At 41.6% G+C, this 18,790-nt stretch overlaps 1 protein-coding gene across 4 annotated transcripts in view; it reads right to left on the reverse strand.

The window, feature by feature from the left end:
* AGPAT4 (1-acylglycerol-3-phosphate O-acyltransferase 4) overlaps positions 1 to 18,790 on the reverse strand; it is a 129,129-nt gene that overhangs the window by 48,602 nt on the left and 61,737 nt on the right. For all 4 annotated transcript variants that reach the window (XM_059714734.1, XM_006275802.4, XM_019479792.2 and 1 more), the window contains 2 exons: positions 11,604 to 11,773; positions 2,470 to 2,631 (listed from right to left, as the gene is read on the reverse strand). In XM_059714734.1, the coding sequence (XP_059570717.1) occupies positions 2,470 to 2,631; positions 11,604 to 11,771 (330 nt within the window). In that variant the 5' untranslated portion in view covers positions 11,772 to 11,773. The remainder of the gene's footprint in view (positions 1 to 2,469; positions 2,632 to 11,603; positions 11,774 to 18,790) is intronic.

The following is an 18,790-nucleotide window of genomic DNA, read 5'->3' on the forward strand; positions in this document are numbered from 1 at the left end:
AGATCATTTTATTTTTATAACCTCTGTAAGAGAAGAAATTACACGCCTGCATGAAGACACTGCCTCTCCCCTCCTGCACTACACAATGAGATGGGGCCAAATCCTCCTCCGCCAGCATCTTTGATTCTCTTGGTGCTAGAAGAGAAGGGTTACTGAACTAGCTTTGAGACACTTGAACTCAGTTGTGACAGATGACAGAACAAAGAGCAATGGTCACAAGGTGCAGCAAGGGAGGTTTTGGTTGGATATTAGGAGAGACGCTCTCGCGAGGAGGGTAGTGAAGCACTGGAACAAGTTACTGAGAGCTGGTGGAATCTCCATCCTTGGAGGTTTTTAAGGTCCAGCTTGACAAAGCTCTGGCTGGGATGATCTAGTTGGGGATGCTCCTGCTTTGTGCAGAGGGTTGGACTAGATGACCTCCTGAGGTCCCTTCTTAACTTTCTATGATTTTATGAACTCAAGTCCCTGTTCCTCTGTACCTTGAGTCTCCATCTATAGTCGAAGGAGATATAGCACTTCCCTACCTCAATATGGATGTTGCAAGATTAAGTACCATATTAACATTAAAGTGCTCAGATTTTACAGTGACGAGGCCTGTACAAGCAAGCACTGCCTCAGATAATGTTTCAGGAAGCTCTCCCATTCTGGTGTGTCCCAAGCACCTGGATGCACCATGTGCAGCCAAAGCCATAATTATTGTGCCAGTGGCTGTGTTAGTGACAGCTACATTTAAAGTGTCATATTAAAAATAAGCTTTTTGCACTGACCTGCTCAGGCATGAGCATAAAATCCATTCCCTTGTTGGCACATACATGAAAACAAACTGGCCTCTGGAAATATAACCTCTTCACGATTCACTTTCTGACAAGTGTAGTTGAAACCAACTCACTTGTTCAATCTAAAGGCAATCAGGAGAATGGATTTTGCAGCCTTTGACTAACTCTACCAGTAACCCAAGGCCAGGATTTTAGCCACAAAAGTTTGTAAGGGAAGAGAACTAGTGGATCATCTCTCATTTAGCCTCTAGCCCCTGCTGGAGTGTTTTCTTCTGAGGTACCCTATAGAATCTTTTTCAAAAGGCAGATCTAGCTTTCAGAAAAAAAAAAAAATAAATAAAAAAAATAATGAGAAAAATCTTTTCATCAGACCTGGCCTGCTCTCTTTTTACACATAAGGTACTATTTCTACCTTTGATGCACAATCCCTGCACAGGAATGCAAAGTAAAATTCCACTTTGCACTGAATTAACCTCAGTTGTATGACAACTGTAACGATATTAGGGTTGAGTAAGAGGGAATACTAAGCAGCAGCTATTAGGCAACATACAAAAGAGTCAGGTGAGTTATGCTCATAAATCAGTGCTGAACAATCCAAGTATTTTTTTATAAAAACAGATTGGGGCATGTTTTAAAAGATCAGAAATGACTGTGGAAAGCAGCATCTAAAGACAGTATCTTGTCTATGTCTCAGGCAGCATCCTGGCTAGAGATCATCCAACATACTCCAAAACAAAGGCCTCTGATCTACAAAGCAGGGATTGCCTCCAGGTCCCACTGAATGCAATGAGACTGTAGGTGTCCAAATACCTCAGAGGTTCAGGGGTGTAATACTTGCATCTTCATTAGAAAACTGTCTCTCAGTTAAGCAACCAAATTTTTGTTAGCCACTTGTACAATGGCTTAAGGCTCAAAAGGTCTTTCACGTGGCTCTCTCCACACCAAATCAGGATTTTTGATTCCCAGGTGTGGTGGAGTCATAACCTGTTTACTTCTTGTCACAATCTATCATTTTCCAGCCTGACAGATGAGGTGGATATTTTTACCTCTCAGTTCTTGTTATGGGGAGGCAAATCCAGTCCTCTTCACTTTAAAAAGTCTGTAGCTCAAACAGTATCCTAGTTTGGGCAAACAGCTCTACCAAGTTTGCTTACATCAGGTGCTTTAACGTAAGATTTGCCATGGATTGTAACAACGGGATTCAAAGGAGGGAAAATGGAGTAGGGGGCACGAGTGCATAAATTACTCCATCTTCTAAAACGACAAGGAAAAAAGCAGAGTGAGCCAGTGGCAGAGAGGAGGGGGTGTATTTTATATATACATCACACACACAAATGCTCAACCTCTCCACTGTCCTCTAAATTTGGGAGTTTGGAAAGCAAAAAGGAAAAACCAAAACAACCCACAAACAAACCAACAATTGCCACGTGTTCAGTTATAATCTATGACCTTTTCTCTCTACAGCCCTTTATAGGAGCAAAAGACAAATTAAATTAAAGCAAAAAACATAGGGTGGAAGTTCTGAATTCTCCTCAATGACTGACACCTGCAAGGCTCACAAAACCAGCGCGCCAAATTCTTCACACCGATCACGGAGGTTTCATACAAAGAATTGTATCACATTGCTTATGTTCTTCGCATCTCACGGAAGGGACAAGAGTGCCGTCAGTGCCACCCCATCCTCGCTACTCACCCAAAAGTTTTCTGGGTAATCCCGGAGGTTGAACAAGCCCTGCATGACTGTTTTCCGATCCTCCTCCCATTTACGCTTGCAGAAAACGATCTCTAGGAAATACCACATCCAGCCAATGACAGGCACGTACGAGAGTTCCTTCTTCGCAAGCACTTTGGCACTCTGCAACACAGAGCATAAAAGCAAAGTGTTAAGGAGAGTGTTACATAGAGAGCTTTAAATAAAATATTTGTTGAGATTTAGGGCAGACAAGACAGAAAAGGGATGGGCTTCAATAATCCAATTCATGCTGTACAGTCTTTTGCTGGCTGCATAGTTTTGTTTTTTTAAAGTTCTCCTCTGTGTATGTTGGGGTGATTGAATTTGACCCAAAATACTTGCTGGATGGAAAAAACTGTTAGAAAAGGCCACATATGCCAAGTTCATTTGAAAACAAAGGCATTTCTTGCTAAGAGGCAGGCTTACTAACCAGAGAAATAACGTTTTTCACATATCCAGAGACCTGATACAGCATGACCGATACAGAACTCACGCAGCACAGACAACCCAAGTTCCTCTATGAGGTCTTGCCAATACATCTCCACCCAGAGTTCGGAAGAGATTAGCCCTAAAGAGAAAGTCATGCTGTATACCTGATAAGGTCTTTTTTGTTTGTTTTTAAATTGAAGCTGCTTACAGGATACTGCTACAAATGACTGCATGGAAAATATCCAAATCAGCAGAGTATATTGTTACAACCTTCACAGCACTTGCAAGAAAAGATTTTAGTTATGTCTGCTTTTTTTCTATGGGCCTCATTACTGTACCACACCATTACAATAATGCATTTCTGTTCAGAATCTGTCCATAGCGCTGGGAAGTCCCACCTCATAGATGCAATGCAAAGAGAGATTAAAGTGGCCAACCAAGGTGAGTCAGTTAATACTGTTGCCAGTAATAAGCACCTAGATCTGAACACCAAATCCCCCAAGGAAACCATCTTTCCGAGATGCCTTTCATTGCTCCCTCCAAACCTGTTCATTTCTAATGCATCTTTACTTTATTATTTAGTGATCTAAATGAAGATTGAAGCAGTAAATAATGTGCAGAACACTGGTACAGCAGAGACTGAAAAACATAAAATCACAATTTTCCCCACAAAGTAAATGGAGCAATTACGATCCATCTTGCACGTGTTCTTCCTTTTGAAGTGCTCCATCCCAATGCCCCTCAGATGGGCTGCTAAGACATCAGATTTGACAAGCAGCGATTGGTGGACTCAACATACAAACAGCTACTATATGCAGTTCTTTCTTCCTTTCTCTTCTCCCTCACAATTGATTATTAGGGCAAGGGAGATTTGATCTATTTCTTTTCTCTCTCACCTCATCTCTCTAGTCTGCTTTCCTTCTCCTAGAAGAATTCTGTAAATAATTAAAGCTACATACAAAACTGTCATGAAACTTGAGGGCAACTGCACATCACACAGCATTATGAGTGACTGCCACACAAGCAAAGCAGCCACAGGTGCAGCAACGCAGCTTCCAAGAATTAGAGACAGAAATGCATTTGTCTAAACACTGCAGACTACCGGCCACCTTCTGCATCTCTCAAACCCAGTGCTACTGTTGAATAATGAGTAATGCCCCCCACTCCACCCACAATCAGCATAGGGGGGAAAAGCCTCATCTTGGATTTGAGTACCAGACTAGGACACGTGGCAACTCAGCTCCAGCTTTAGCCCCAGGGATGAAGCCAGAACTGAGCTGCAACCTGCCCCAGGCTGGAATGGTTTGTTTGGTAGGGGAAGGGGCAGGAAACCTGCAGTTTTTTTCCCCTTGCTTGTGTCTGTCCCCCACCTCCTGTCCCTTCTCTCCCCCCACTTACCTTCTGCTCCATTCCAGTGCCTCCAGCCCAGACCTCCTAGGAATTGCTACAGCTTCTCCCTGGCCAGGCCAGGCTGGGTTGGGCTGAGACCAAGCCACCCTGCTGCTGACTGCTCCAAAGGAGCAGAGCTGCAGGAGTAGGTAAGGGGAACATGGGTGGAGGCACGCAGGCTGCAGGAGAGGCAAAGCACAGCCACAGGGGAACAAGGGACACCCCCTCTACTGCTGCTTTCCCCACCATAGCAGTAGGGGGGTGAATTCAAAAGACAAACCTACCACTAATTAGATTCTGTGCATGAAAAATTAAAACAAAAATTCATGATTTTCCATGTCCAGAATCTAATTATTGGGGGGAATCTTCTTAAAATCAAAGTCACCTTATATTCAAGTAAATACAGTCAAAAACCAACACCAAGACAGACATCTTTACACATATGTTCTCCCTCACTCCACACAAACAAAGAATTACGAGTTCATTTATGAATCAACACCCATGATGTGTTGTCAAAGGGTCATTAGAAGGTAGCAATTTTTCAAGGAAGACAGCAGAGAAGACACTACACTCTCTGGCTTTTCCTCTCTTTCTTGTCCCGCAGTGCAACTATACATTTGTAGGTACTCGTTTCCAAAAAATGCATCTGATCTCTGACCTCCCGATGCACATGTATTATTAACAACTTGTTTAATTTTGAATGTTTTCATGTTGTCTTAAAGAAAGAGAAGAGAAGAGCCTCCTAAAACATACAAACCAGGTCACCTGGTTTATCCAACCCTCCCCCGTAAAAGTCAAAATAAACATTGGTGAGGTTTGGACTGTGCTAATAGGTCATTAAAAACCAGACTTTTGTTACTACCATCATTTAGCTTCTGACAAGCATATACCTACCTAGGCAATCCCATTCAATCACAAATGGAAACAGAATCTGAACCATATGGAAGTGTGAAAATTTGCAGTTGTAAAGCTATGCAAGTGCTGCTTCAAGCACATACAGGCGAAACAAGCTTTAGCCCTTGAAATTCCCAATAATCCCGAAGAACATCATACAAAAAACAAACAAACAAAAAACCCTAAACACCCTGAATTGCTGCTGGAATTTTTAAAAAAAAGCCAACAAAAGGTAGATGATCAAAACGTGTTTCTCAATTAGAAAGGACCAAGTGTTACCTCCTTGTGGTGTTCCTTAAATAGCAAATAGGTACTCAAGAGTACAGAACAAACTTGGCCTGCGACAAACAAAGAAAGCCACTGCAAGACGGAATAGATTCAAGTTATTGGGCTCGATATATGTAATGCAAGAAGCTGGAATAGATGATTCTCTCCAGTCAAAGATCTATAAAGCTGAGGCTTCCAAAAAGCATAACAAATTAAAATCAACCTTTTCTTGACAGCAACTACTACTTCTTTGTGCTTTTCTAAAAACAGGCAAGACCACTGACAAACGGTAGACAAAAAAGTTACCACTAACTATAGTTTTTAGGGGTGTGGGAAGCAGGCCCTGTTCGTTTTGGATTCAGCCCAACTCAGGGGCAGCGATTCAGATCACTGTCCCCAATTTGATTCAGCCCAAATCTGAATCTGAAGATTCGATGCTGATTCAGAGAATCAGCTATTTAGACATAGACAAAGCTTTAGAAGTTTTTTCTACATACCTCGAGGTATGTATCAGCGCAGCTCATGAATGCTGTGATACTGGGGCACATGGAGTGTCCCACAAGGGTGTGGGGGGGGGGCCTTCCACATGCTTGGCAGCAAACCCAGAAGTGGACCAGAATTACTTCTGGTTCACTTTCAGGTCTGCCAGGGAGCACGCTGGGGGGCCTCTGTGACACCCTGGCTCAGCAATCGACCATGGGGGGACCCAGGGTGCCCTGCCAGACCTAGGAGGCACCAGTCACCAAACTGGGGGGTGCGGACCCTGCACAATCTCCAGCAGACTCAGAAATGAAGCAGAAGTGTTCCACTTCTGGGTCTGCTGCCGAGTGCACTGGGGACCACCGCCATGCTCTAGTAGGGCTCTATGTGCCCCAGCATCGCAGCATTCATGAATCACCTGCTCCTCAGAGGTACGTAGAAAAAAAAAAAAAAAAAAGATTTAAAGCTGCATCTATGTCCGAATCGCCGAATCAATTTGGAGGGTTCCAATTTGATTTCAGAGAGATTAAAGGGTCCCCCAATTCAATACGGAGATTCGGTCACCAAAATCAGGCCGAATCAAATCAGGGACTGAAGCTTTGTACAACCCTAGTAGTTTTCCACCCAACTAGAAAAATCACAAAGCTATGATTTTTTTTTTTGATTTTTTTTTTAAGGCATCCTGAAGCTCAGGTACCTACGTTAAGGCATTATAGATGCTTGAACGTCTTCCAGAAGATCTAAGGCTACACTATTTATTTCTTGTTCACTTTCTATAGGCTCTTTTAAGAGCTGGAGTAGATAACCTTTTAGATGCACATGAACAGAAAGTAAGGTATCTTAGGTTATTTTGTCCCCAAAGAGTGCATTATATATAAAGAAGTCTTGAATTACACAGAGAAATCAGAGGCCAGAAAAACTGTGCATTATATTGCCAAAACTGATCTCTTGTGGGAGGAATAATTGATTTTTGTGTGGTTTGTGCCTCATTCTCCCTCCATGATCCCACCTTTGAAAAAATGCTTTTTGCAGAGATGTAATAATCCTCACTTATAGCCTCAAAATTCTACCTTCCTAGAAGGATAAATTCTTTAAAGCAATGCTGGGTTACACAAAAGATATTTCTTTCCAGCAGATGCAAAGGAATATTAAGACTGCAGTACTATGCCAGATACACCCATAAGGATGTCTGCTGTGAATAGTGCAGAGTGATTCCCAAAAGGATTTCTCTCTTCATACACTCAGTCTAGCTCCAAAATTAATTCACTGTGGCCACACATGCACGTGTTCAGTTGCAAAACATCTGCGTGATCAAGTTCCACCCACATAGGTGGCTAAAGAACACAGGATTTCAATGCTGCTTAAATGAGTAATCAAAAAAAAAAAAAAAAAAAAAAGAAATTTAAATACTTGCACCAAGGATGCCTGCATACCCATCCAACCAGATAATACACCTTGTTGCTAGTTTGTACAATCCCAGCTAACAACTGGAGTCCACAAGAATTTGTTTTATAAAATTTCAAATAATAAAACTTCAAATAGGAGCTAAAACAGGCTTAGTTATTTATTTATATAATTCTCTCGACTTTTCCTTTTACAAATTTTGTTCACTTGGGGCACCTATACACGAGCTGGACATCTGCTCCAATGCATGCTAATTAGTATGCTTCAGCAGCCTCTGCGTCATGTGTTTTCAGCGTCCCCGCGTTCAAACTGGTGGCAGGGGTGCTTTAAGTAAAGCTTGAATGAGCATCCAAATCTACTCCCTCAAATGAAATGCAGTCAGAATATCATGATATGGTGAGAAGAAGAATTTTTTAGGCTCGCTAGCTCCCTACATTTGTTTCTTAAAAGCGTCATCTACCTGAATTTAACAAACGTATTCCCACAATATTAAATGCTGCAATAACACTTTAAGGGTTTTTTTTTGTATAAATATATACCAAGATGCTCAGCTAGGGCCAAGTGCTCAGACTTCTGCAAACCTCCTTGCCTAAATGCTATGGTATTGTTTTTCTTAAAAATGTATACAGGAAGAAAAGTCAGCGCATAAAAGTGGACCATGAACATTCCCCCAGGCCACTGGACCACACTTTACACCAACCTGGCAACACCACAGCAAAGTATCTAGCCTAATATCAATGGATCTACCAAAAATCAAAGAAACAGGCAGTCGATTTCATTGACAAATTGTGGGGCCAGCCACTGTTTTCACAGGCTTATCACAGCAACCCCCCCACCTCTGTTTGGCCAAGAGGGCTGCCCATCACATCACCCTGTCCCCTACTGCTGACTGATCAAGAAGGCTGTCCACCATCTCGGCTGCTCCCCTTTGCCCCAGTGGTCTCCCCTTGCCCCCCCCCCCGCTGCAAGGTCAGACCACAGCAGCCGTGACAACCACTGGTCCTACGCGGGAGCCAGCACCTTGTGTTTAGTAAGGGTTGGGGTTTTTTGTGGATTTCAGGGGCAATGCCTTATTTTGTGGTTTCTATAAAATGCATAAAATGATGAGTTGAGTAGGTCCCTACTTATATCCACATATGGTATAATGCTCAGATACTTTTCAAGTCACTATGTTTTCAAAAATTAGTTTCCTTATACAATCATTTTTATTGGCATGGCGGGGGGGAGGGAAGACCTAGAACAATTGATAACAGCACTAAATCAACAATATTTGGAGTGTCTATACTCTGGTTTTTGTTTTTTTTTTTTTTTTTTTATAGGAAAAGCTACTATTAGGTTGAAATTATGATTCTACGTGGTCAAGATTTTTCTCCCACTCCCCTTGCACAAAGTCACTGTCAGTAAAATCATGATCACCATCCCTTTGGAAACCCATTTACTCTGCAGCCAATATTAAAAACACTCAATGGAGAGATGTTTACAGAAACTGGCACTGTGCTGAGGCAGGCGAGTCCACTATTAAGATTATGGCTCTGCAATAAATCTGAAAGGCCACTACAGTGTCAGCCAGATTGGTTAGAGAGTGATTCCTAAAGTTACAAGAACATCACTGCATTTTGTGGATATGAACCTATTCTTTATTAGAGGTGGGGAGTGGGAGGAAGAAGGGAAAGAGAGAATTGTTGTTTTACAGCTCAAATATCATAACTGTATATTGAACACTGAAACTAGAAGGCCAGCAATAGAGCAAGCCATGGTGGGTGCCCCTTAATTTGCCATTGCTATACACCCTGGGTTTATCTTCAAGAACAAGGCCACCTGAAATGTACATAATAAAAGCCCTGTTATCCGGCAAGAGTGGGGAATAGGGGGTGCTGGGCATCTAAAAATGCTGGTTACCAGAGGCTGGCTGAATTCTGGTTAAAAGAGTATTCCGGTTAGTAAAATGCCAGGTAACAGGGCTTTTACTGTACACAGGATTTGATTTAAAGTCTAAAGGAAGGTTTCCTTTGCAGAAAGAAGGCTTTGGAACAGGATTCCCCCCTGCCTGCTAAATGCACAGCCTGAGGAAGCTAAATGGTTCCTAATGAATTATATTAAGCAGCAACAATGGTATTATATTAATGAAAAGTGCTAAATAATGTTTTATTAGTAGATCTCAAAGCATTTCTTACAGGAAGCCAGTATCACCACCCCCATCTTGCATGAGGAAAACGAAGGCTAGAAACTTATTCGTATTATTATATTGGAAAAGAAAACTAAGCTTTTCATATGCTTGACTACAGAACTGAGATTTTAATGAAAAGGTGAGGAGACATGATAGTGTTGTAAGAGATGGCCATGCTGTCTCTAGGGCCCCCATGCCCCACCAAGAAAGAAAAACCCATGTTACCAGTATTGGAAACCTTTTTGTGGCACTTCAGTCCCTGCAGCAGTTGGGCTGCAGGTGAGGAGAAGAGAGGAAAGCAGCTATTGTGGGTTATGAGAGAGAGAGAAGAATAAGGGTGCAAGAGGAGAAGCAACTTTGTGTATAGGCTTAGCTGATTCTGCAACTAAAATTCTTGCCTAAGTCTGTGGAGATGCTTTCAAGCCACTTAATGAGCACAGAAGAGAGGGTCTCCCCCGCCCCAAGCATTCAACCACTTGGTTGTAAGGTTAATCACGTATGCTGAAAATGCTTACATTCAAATCGTACAGCGCTGAGAGTCTGTACACACTTGTGACATCGCTAAAAAGTGTCATTTTTTTCCTACAGCTCCAATTTTGAGGTTCAGAGTTCCCTTTGCTCCCAGCAAAATAAAGAGGGACTAAAAGTTCTCAGCACCTTAAAATTTGGGCCCTATAAAATTGATAAGCAGCAAAATTAGAGTAGGCATTTTGTGCACTGGAGCCCTCTAAAATGCTCTAAATGCAAGAGGTTCATTCCTGAAAATGGCAAAGGATACACACATTCAGTTATAAAGTGTAAAATGCCAAACAAAGAGAATCAAGGTCATTTAGTGCATCATAAAATGACTACTGAACACTTGAGTTTTAAAAAAAATGCCTGGTTATACAGCTAAGAGCAGAACTGCATAGCAAAGCTAGTGACCTCAGGAAGCTGTAAAATACACTAAATCTGGGACAAATTCTCCAAATAAGATTAGTGCAACTGCATTCCACAGGACAGCACTGATGAAACAGGGTACAGGCACTAACCTGCTGGGGCTTTAAGCAATTCTTTACGGAAAAAAGCACCATCCCACATTTGTTTAAGATGCAGACTTAATGTGAAATCTGTAGCTACAAGTACTCCTTTTAATTGTACAGTATAAAGCAGTGATGCAATAAGAGTACAGAAGAAGTAGCATCTTAGCATGTAGTAGATGGTGTATTTTGGATAGCAACATTTCAATTCCATGCTAGCTGCCTTCCTTGGACACATCCTGTTTGGAGGATAAGTACCTTGGGAAAGTTTAAAAAAAAAAAAAAATTTCCTCCAGAGCACTCAGGAACTAAAACTATTGATTCAGTAAGATACACAACTCAATGGTATTTAGGAATTATTTCCCCTCAGTAAAGCTTTGGACTCAGGTTAGCTGAGCCATCCTGGGCCATAAGCTAAAACCTAGGTGTCATTTTCACTTGAGCTGTTAACTTGTCCTCTTTAAAATAAGGATACAGGGTATGCAACTCAAACACCGACTGTTCTCTAATGCTTTTCCACCATGCCACCTGTTTTTCTAGGACAAAGGTTCTCCCACAATTTACTGGGAAAAATCTCCCAACCACAGACCTTCCCCCAAAAGCAAATGACACACAGTAAATTAAGATGGGAATAGATTCCATAGGAAAACACAAAGTACATAAAAAAAAAAAATCTTTTTTTTTTTTTTTTTTTTTTTTTTTTTAACTATTTTCAACATGCTACTTTGGGTATTCTATGAAATTTTTTAAAAAGTGACCCAGTCTGCACCATTTATTATCCTTCTATATGCTACCACCAAACCTTCAACTCATCCTTCCTGTGATGAGTAATTGAAAGGATTAAAGACTACTCACAGAGAAGTTGGAGTGGAAAGAGTAATATCATTGGAGGGGGGAGAAGAACTAGTCTAAGGTCAAGAAGTGCCCAGACTTAGAAAAATATGAAATGCTTAACTATGCAAGACAGTCAAGGCAACATTTCTTTTAAATGCTAATACAACCCCCCTCCCCCCCCCAAAAAAAACCCAAAACAAAAACCAACTCACCCCCAAAACCCCAAATCTCTCACAAAAGTTCCAACCACAGAGAAAGTCGATTTCAAAGTTGTGATTAAGGATGACGATGGCATTTTCTTTCCCATACTTGTGGAAACTTTCTGGGTCAGTGTAGAGGGTGCAGTCAGTGCCGGACCACCATTCCAGCAACATCACCATCTCTGGAACAAACAACAAAATGAGTGAATGTATATACAAGGTACACAAGTGCCCGCCAGTCAGTCAGTTGCATGCTGAAAGCTGCTCTTTGCCTCTTAGCGGACACAGTAAAAAAAGTGACCGCAGCTCATCATCTACATCTAGCCAGAATCTGAGCATTGACTGCACGTGTTTTTTAGTACAGCACTGGTGTGGGGTATATAAGGACGAAGTTAAAGGCTTGTTGAAGGAGAGTCATTGCATGTGGATTTTAAATACAGCAGTCAAAAAAATACCAGTTACACCACATTGCCCGATCTAAAGTTGCCCTTCCAGGAATGTTCAGCAATTCACTGGATTGCACTCAAACTCCAGGGCTCTTCATAATCCTGAAAAATTGGCAAGGGAAAGAAAAAAAAAAAAAAAAAGAAGGAATTGCAGAGTTACTTTGTGCTGCAATACTAAAGTTACTGTCTATTGTTACCACTGTTGGCAGACACTTCCCAACTCTTTCCCCATACCATCCCCCTCAGAAAAAAAACCTTGCAAGGGAAGGCTCTATTCTTACTCATCAGATCACACGCATCAGTTACACAGCAATATCCCATTCGATGCAATAAGTATGCCCAGAGATTTCTGGGCACATACTAAGAGGCTTGTGGGCTGCTAAGTTAGAGTCCTGGGCAAAGGGGTGTATGGGAAGATTCAAAGCCCTCACTGGGTTTCCCCCTTGCCCCCACCCTTGGAGTAGGAGAGCAGATGATTTTCAAGAGCATGAAGATGAAGTCTGATCATTTCACTCCTGTCAGTAAGTTTGAGGACACCCCTGAGCTTGGCTGCAGTGGCTCCAAACATATTCAGTGCAGAGGTGCAGCACCCTCTCTGGAAGCAGCCTTTCCTGCTGTGCCCGACAGCCTGGAGGTACTCTTTCCAACAGTGCCAATTCAGCAGAGCAAAAGGCCAGCCAATTCCCATGGCAGAAGCTAAGCACCCAAGTATTTTGCACAGGAGAACAGCTGTTAGTTGGGAAGGCTCATTCCATGGCAGGGTGCCATGTCATCAAACTGGTGAAAAAAATGAGTTGCTGCCAGCCTTGGCAGAGGCTGCAATCCTCGCCACTCAAACAGCAGTGCTTTCTGAAGCCCCTATTCCATGTAATAGGATCAGCATTCAGGGCCTGATTTTGCTGTAAGAAACGTGAAGACACTTTTTTTTTATTTGATGGGAACTGGCCCCTAGATAGGGAAGTAAATAGCAGGGGAGGAAGTGAATGAAGGAAAGGATAAGGAAGGTAGGCTGAAACAAAGAGATATTACAAAAAAAGGAAAAAAAATCATCACTTATTTTCCTACCCCAACCCGGGTTCTTTGTTCACTTTTTGAACTGTTCACAGCTTGGAGAAAGAAAAATAAAATTACTCAGTTATCCTCTCCTTTACAATCAGTTTTACATTCTGGTTCCTATCCAAACGTAGCATTTGGGTTTCTAAATGCATTCTGAAAACATTTAAGTACAAGCAAAAACCAAAACCCTGGTTTTCATGTTCAGAAACGTTATTGCTAAAAGCTGCAGTCCTCAAATTGTAACGCATTATGATAAACCAATTTAAAATGAGTTAAAACAATTAAAGTGCATGTATATTACAATTTTATATTGCTTTAATAATGCTAGTTTTCTTCTACAGTTGGGTTTTAAATTTTCTTTAGTCCCATTCCAAAAGTCACGTGAGAGTGAGTGAGTGAGTGAGTGATCAATCCTTTTAGAATAGGGCTTTGAAACCTTTGAAAGGCTTCAGCATATCTAGATGAAGATGCGGTTAGAATAGTGGTACTCAACTTTATTAGACACAAAGCATCTCTTAGATGCCAACTCTTAGCTTTCACTAGTGGGGTTTTTGGGTTGTTTTTTTTTAACTTCAGAATAATACAGTAATTCTGTTGCAACAAACTCCAAGTCCACAACAGGTCAGAATGTTTTTGACATGGTGGATTCCTATTGGAAATCTCAGGATTTACCTTGTGAATCACTGTGCAGGCGTTTGCATAACTACCAGTAATATATTGTGCACATCTCACTGCATCCTAATTGAGAATCACTGGGTTAAAGGAACACGGTCATATTCAGAGGCAATGGAGAAAGTGGTGCAAGTTCAACCCCTTTTACACTAAACTCTAAAGTCATGTTGTTAAAGCAGTGATTCTCAACAGGGGTCAAAAAAAAGTCAAAGCCCTTTGCATTCAATTTAGCAAAGATCAGAACTAGGGAAGCCTCTGAAATAAATTATTTTCTAAACAGGTGAAATCTGCACATGGCCAAGAACAAACCTACTTTTTTCAATATTCATTAGCTAATGATTGCTTGAGGCTTTGAGATGATATTGCACCACACAATAGTAGTCGGGAAAGATGGCGAGAGAAGAAAAAAAAGTTGTCTCTGCTAAAATTAAATTCAGACTAAGGATCAGCCTTCATTCAGAGAGCAATAGTTCAACCTAAGTTAGCATGCGTAAGGTACAATGACTATATCAATGACTTCACTATGCCCTGCTTATTCTTAACCACAGCAAGTAACTATTTCTGTATTAATTGCTTTATCAGTGTGTCAAGGGGGAGACTATCAATGCAGGCTTGGTTGGAGTCAGTATAATATGGTAATAAAACAATGCTTGTGAATGCCATTATTCAGCAAAGCATCAATTTCCAGCATAGACCAAAGCTTTCCATCTTACAGAGAACCTATGAGGATTCACAAATGAGACTAAAATGCAGTTCAACTTCCAGAAGCAATCTATTAAATTCCTTGCAAGAATAAATGAATCTTAAATCAGAATTCCACATCTCCCAAACTTTACATTTTTATATTACTTTTTGAATTAAAAAAAAAAAAGCAGGAGAGCAGCACTACCGTGGCTGAATAATTTGACATTGTTTAAGATTGCATAATCAAGAACACAGTAAATCACACAAAAAGAAAAAATTGTTTTTCTCCCCTCAGCATTGTATCCAAATAAGTCAGGGTAAGTCTTTTATCCTCTCTTGCTATCAAATCTATCATTTAAAAGGTTAAAAAGCAAACAGATGATAATTGCATACAAGGCCCTCCAATCAAACCACCTTCATCTAGGTAAGTACTATTTCATCAAGGTCATCCTGTTTCATTTCCAGTGTCAGTTTTTTTTTTTGCAAGAACCTGAATTGAACAAATCAAAAATACATCAGAAGGATCACTATATAGGTATTTTATATGCATGCAGTATTTTAATTACATTTCCAGTGCCAAATGCATCTCAAGGGAAAAAGATATGGAAAAAATTTGAACCTGCAGGCTTTACTCAGTGTGATTTTTCACCTGAAGAAAATACCATATTCTCTTGCAAAGAACACATACTTTTCCCCTGAAGACAGCTGCTGGAAACTTGAGTGTGCACTGTGTGAAAAATACAGTAACAGCAATTTTTGCTGCTCTGGGTGAAACTAAAAGTAAAATTTGCAGCAATCTACAGGAAGTAGAACGAGCAGGCTTAGCTCTAACTGCTGCTACTTACTCAGTGGGAGCGTCCACATGTGCATTAATGCGCTTTTATTAATGTGCATTCAATTTATTACCTCCTATGTGAGGTAAAGTAATGTGCATTAGGATGCCCCAATGTGCAATAGCTCAAGCACATACTTTTGAGGTGATACTTAAATGTGTAGCAGCCCATTTTACTGCACATTAGCATAATAGCACTTTAACGCACCACTAATGCACAGTAAAATAAAGCTACTGTATATTAAAGCATACATGTAGATATGCCCAAGTTACTACACAGAAAGATCTTTTCTTCCCCCCAGCCCTTCATTCTGTCTTTCAAAAACAAGGTGCCCATTATATTCCAGGGTGTGTTGCATGCAGAAAAATGGCATTACAGGGTTAGCTCTCTATCTGTTGCCGACTTCCTGTTATAGTTGCTGCACACATTGATTCAGTGCCAGCACTGAATGTTTTTGTATGAAATAAGTCAACCTTGAAAGTTTGAAGTTCTTAACACTTCTCTACCCTTATATATTCCCACTCTGGGGTTTTTTGCCCCCTAGCTTTTCTTCTTCTTTGTGGGTGTCAAGCAATGCTCAGTAATGTCAACTGCCTATATGCTAGCAGCTTACTCCTACAGACTGCCACAGAAATGTCTTGCCCAGAAAACTTACTGTGGCATCTACACAGTGTAAGGGCATTCACATGCTCCGCTTGCCTCCTCTGCACTTTTGGTGACCGATATAAATTGGCTATCATCTCTCCCTGTAATCAGAATTTTTTAACCTATTAGTTCTGCTGCAAGCTGAAACAATCACTTGTTAGGAGTGGAGGAGCAGAAGGGAGATGCAGGGGAAGGGAAATGATGCAATTTCTATTATTCCAAACTGGGGCTTATTAAAAAACAGTCAAAATTCTACCTTCCTGCTGGAATCAAAATATTTATTGGCATAATACTGCTGCTTTCAACTCAAAATGTAGACATTTCTCCACTGATGAAACTAAATGTTCCCCAATCCCAATAACTCCAACACTGATAACCTGCCACGACGTCTCATGGAAGCTGTAGTTCTGCTACCAGACAATAGCCAGATCTCCACTTCTTTTTCTGATTATGGCTTTCATAAAACACTACTCACGTTCTCCAAGTAAGGCCCTGATACATCATAGGAAAACACTGTTCAACCAGGGGACCTGTACCTCTACCAGAGGCATTGCAGTGATATTTTAGTTTGTTATTTCCCCAAGCTATCAAAGCCTACAGTAAAGGAGCCAGGTTACAAGCAACTGAGGCACTATTCGGCATTTCTACACATGGTCTGGGACGGCCGGGAAGAACGTTTTAATAGGAGTGGCTCCAAGAGCCACTCCTATTAAAGCGACCACAGCATCTTGTGTATCAATGTCCCCACATTTCAAAATGGCAGCAGGGCCGGTATAAAGCTCTCTGAACCAGCTTAAAGTACCCTGGCTGCCATGTGAAAGCACAGGGATGCTGATACATGAGACATAAAGGCTGCTTGAGCATGTTAATTAGCATGCTCCAACGTGCTGCAGTTACAGGGCATTGAAGCAGCCTCCCCACACATCTACAGGCCCCTGTTGTGCCCATGGTCTTTATGTGGCCACCCAGTGAGGGAAGAGTCCTTCCTCTCCCACCTCCAGGATCAATGTTATGATGCAACTAAGACTCAGGCAGAAGCACAGCCTCTCAGATCTGCTCCCTTACTGCTTCTCATCAAAAAGGTACTGTAAAATGGAAAAGCTCCCACTCCGATTTATACAGCTTTCATACCCCCTTTGCACCCAGGTAAATGACTGTACAACACAGAGTAAGGAAGGAATCTAGTGATCACAGTTACCAATTGCTTCAGGCTCTTTAAACTTAAATTTCGGGCACTGTTTCTACAGTGTGCAACACTTCCCCAGTCTGCCCATATATTCAAATGAGGAGATCAACTGTAATATTCTTAGCTCTCTGTTCTATGGATATCCTCCTTAAATTCTCTGCATTTGATTTTCAGTTGCCTTGTACCTTGTGCACTTACTTTCACCATTACAAGGGGAAAAAAAGTGGAAAAATGTGATTTAAGAACGTTTTACATCAATGCATAATGGAATAAATGAATACAGAACCTGCAGGGCAAGAGATAACCAGCTCCTCTCCCACCACTTATTAAAAGCAACAATGCTTCATTCTCCTTGAAATGTATGAGAGTTCCATTTTTACTCAAAATTAAATCAACTTTCTACTCAAGAGTTAATATTTCATTTTCCCATCATGACAGAAGCAAGGATTGTTTGATATGATCTTTAACTGAACTATATAGTTGGGAGAGATATCAAACAAGTGTTGAGGCACAGAATGCCCTTCCTCAGGTTGTTGGCAACTGCGGTGGTATCCTGTTCTCTCACTGATCATTTAAGTGGCCTCTTGAAACTGAGCTACCAACATAGCTATTGAGGAGAGGGAAAAAATGAGAGAGGGGGGGCTCAGTTTCTGCCTCACTGGCCACATCTAGATGAGCACAGACATCTGGATATATGGTGCCATGCCACACATTCAGCTGCTAGCCATGCTGCGAGGTAGCAGTGTGGTAGGGTTTTTTGACCCGAGAGATCCCTCAGTGAAAAAAGGCGAGGCAGCACACACAGGAACAGTGCATGCCACCCAAAACTGGAGCCTGGCCACCGGGAGTCATGCTCCTGTTGCCAGCCAGGCTTCAAGTGGCAGGAATTGCTGCTCCTGCAGCACCAAGAGGCCCCCAGGACCCCAGGTAAGGTTGCAGCCTCCCCTGCCCCATCCAGGGCATCTACCACGTGTTCCCTAGGCATAAGTAGCAGTGGCACAAGGTGTGCAGCTGCTTCTTGTCCCTGGGCAAAGGGAAGGAACATCCACGCTTGTGTGAACGTGGCCACTGGGAGCAAGGGCTCAGACTAAAACCTAGGGTCCCTACCCTCTGGCCAAGGGAATCACTTGTCTCCTGTTGGCCTTCCCACTCCCCCTTCTGTTACCCAATTTATCTTTTTGTCTTTCTAATTTATATCTATTCACATTTTCACTGACATCCTGCCACACTTTTAGATTCTCTCATTCCTTGGAGTCTCAGACCAGCAGAGACTCCCTATGCCTAAATAAGGGATACAGCTCTAGGCAAGCATCCAAAAGCTTGCCTACAGCTGTATCCCAGAACAGAATTCCGTTGGGAGTATAAGTGCCAAAAATGCCTTATAAATAATCAAATAAAAATGGCTACTCAAGTGACTGAAAGAATAGTGGCACCCTTTGCACCCAAAAAACTGGTCTTACAAGTCTTCCAGCCATAGTAGTAGTTGTCCAAATAAAAGATATTATCAAAACAAATCTTGCTTCTTTTACATCCCCTGGATCGTCACAGCTACAACATTTCCCATAATGGTGCGAACTTTAGTTAGGTTTTATATGAAAGGTAATAACATTCTGGTTTGTTCAGGGCTGAATTGCAAAGCTCTTAGCCTGCTTAGAGACATTATAAAAAAAGCACCTT

The sequence above is a fragment of the Alligator mississippiensis genome, chromosome 1, assembly GCF_030867095.1.
Source record: "Alligator mississippiensis isolate rAllMis1 chromosome 1, rAllMis1, whole genome shotgun sequence".
In the NCBI taxonomy this organism is placed as follows: Eukaryota; Metazoa; Chordata; order Crocodylia; family Alligatoridae; genus Alligator; species Alligator mississippiensis.